The sequence below is a fragment of the Leptonychotes weddellii genome, chromosome 14 (assembly GCF_054177405.1).
Source record: "Leptonychotes weddellii isolate Sample4059 chromosome 14, ASM5417740v2, whole genome shotgun sequence".
Lineage (NCBI taxonomy): Eukaryota > Metazoa > Chordata > Mammalia > Carnivora > Phocidae > Leptonychotes > Leptonychotes weddellii.
The window spans coordinates 79,026,869-79,028,982 of record NC_138382.1 but is presented as its reverse complement, the minus strand read 5'-3'; the positions used below and the strand labels follow the sequence as shown (position 1 = coordinate 79,028,982).

General features: G+C 62.8%; 1 protein-coding gene across 1 annotated transcript in view; it reads right to left on the bottom strand.

Moving 5' to 3' along the window:
• The window catches only part of LOC145716947 (minor allergen Can f 2-like), a 2,583-nt gene extending 1,509 nt beyond the window's left edge, over window positions 1-1,074 (bottom strand). Inside the window, 2 exon segments of the mRNA XM_081802666.1 lie at window positions 125-263; window positions 980-1,074. Coding sequence (XP_081658792.1) covers window positions 125-263; window positions 980-1,074 — 234 coding nt within the window.
• Between the last annotated feature and the right edge of the window lie 1,040 nt (window positions 1,075-2,114).

Genomic DNA, 2,114 nt, shown 5'->3' with positions numbered 1-2,114 from the left:
CGTGAGGAGTCTGGAATCAGACCTCTGATGCTTCCCCTGTGGAACAGCGTCCCCGTCCCCTCCCCAGGGCCGGCCCAGTCCACCCAGCTCCTGCACCGCGCCCAAAGCCCCTGGCGCCCTGCGCTCTCGGTATGAGGGTCTCCCCGTGCAGGTTGCCGTCCTTCGCACTCATGGTGTTGATGAAAACCCTGACGTGCCCGCCGGGCCTGATCAGAGCCGAGTTATTGGAGGCCAGGGCAGCGGTGTGCCAGATCCTAGACAGCCGTGGGGCTGCAGGAGGACAGGGTGAGGCCTGGACCCTGCCCTCCTCGGGCCCCCCACCTCCGTGCCAGGCGCCTGCTCCCATGGAGCCCAGGAAGGCCCTGTGATGCTGGTGCGGCTGGCGGATTCAAGGACAGTCCCGGAGTGTGGCACCGGCCCCTTCTCGGGCCAGGGGAGCAGCCGGTGTGTCCAGGCTTCTGGCCTTATGGACCCCGTGCCCAGCGCTTGCCCCCTCAGCCCCAGGGGATGCTTCGCTCCCTTCTGGACTGAGCTCGGAGCGCCTTCCAAGACCATGGCAGGTGCTCCAGCCCCCAACGTTGCCTTTGAACTCCTCCACGGGCCTCCCCACTGTGGACTTGCCCTGCGGCTCATTTACAAGTCACCAAGAGTGGTGTCTAGGCTCCGGCCCTGGGCTCTGACTCTCCGGTCTAGGCTCCTGACGCTCGGGCTGGGTCTGTCTGTGGTCTGCCAAGGACGGTGGCACCCAGCGGCGTGGGACAGGCTGACCCTGGAGCACAGGACTCTCTGCTTCCTTTTGCACAGACTCAGATAGGGGGCATCTGACTGTCTGGGACCACGATTCCAACCTGCAGTCCTGCTCCCTGGACGACCCCCAGAAGGCCTCCGCCTTAGCCAGGGGCAGGCCACCCACCGTCCACGACGCTCGCTCAGGGTTTGACCCCCCAGCCCCTGGCCTCCTGGGACTCCTGTGTTCACCTCCTGCAGCCTCTCCTGGGGCTCCTCCTGGCTTTCTTCCTGAGCCTGGAGGCCACAGACCAGTGCCAGGCCTACGGTCAGCAGTAGGAGCTGCATGCCCACGGCACCGTCTATCTGGGTTTGGAGACGGCTGGGGACTTGCAGGCTTTGGTGACCGGGCCCCACGGCCTGTCTATATAGCCGTGTGGTTGGGGGCGAGGTCACGTAGCAAGAGCTCCTGCCCCGTCCCTGCGGGGCAAGTGGAGACTCTTAATGCTCATGTCTTAATTTTGATCTTAACGTTAGCCAGCTTTTGCGTATTCTCTTCTCCGTTGCTTTGGACCCCAAAAATGTCATGTTCCCAAATAGCCAATTTCCAAAATCAACAGCCAGCCCTGGGCTGGGCCAACTTCCTGGGCTGAAGGGTGCTGGAGTCACCTTGGCGTACCCTCTGAGCCTCCACGTTGCCAGGGCGTGGCTGGCGAACAGGAGCTGTGAGCAGGGAGACCCCGGGGTTGAGCAGTAGGGTGCAGGAACCAAGGGTGCCCCCATTCCGATGGGTCCTGCAGGCCCCCGGGAACCCACAGCCTCCTGCAGGCCAAGGACAGTGACTGAAGTCTGTTGGGGGCTGAATTGTGATCCCCCCCGATACGTATGTGGAGGTCCTAACCCCCAGGACCTCAGAATGTGACCTTATTTGAAACCAGCATCATTACAGATGTTATGAGTTCAGATGATGTCATGCTTGGAATGGGGCCCTGACCCAGGATGACTGGTGTCCTCATGAACCGGGGGTAACGGGGCACGAGATTCGCACAAGGAGACGCCCAGCGAAGACTGGGGATTTGCTCTCCCCAGGAGCGGGGAGAGGCCCGGGACAGATCCTTCAGCGGGAATAGCCAGGCCGACACCTCAGTCCCAGGCTTCTGGCCTCCTGACTGGGAGAGAGGAAATCTCTTTTGTTTAAACTCCCGTGTGTAGCACTTTGTTCCTGCCCACCACCCCCCCCGCCCCCGCTCTGCAGCAGACTCAGCACCTGACCAGCACTGCCCCCTGCTCCCAGAGGCCACGGCCCCGTAGCCGCCGTCCCGTTCCCTCTGCCCAGACCTGAGGACTGGGAGGGACTGTGCAGCGTTTTTCCCTAGGGAGCCCCCTGC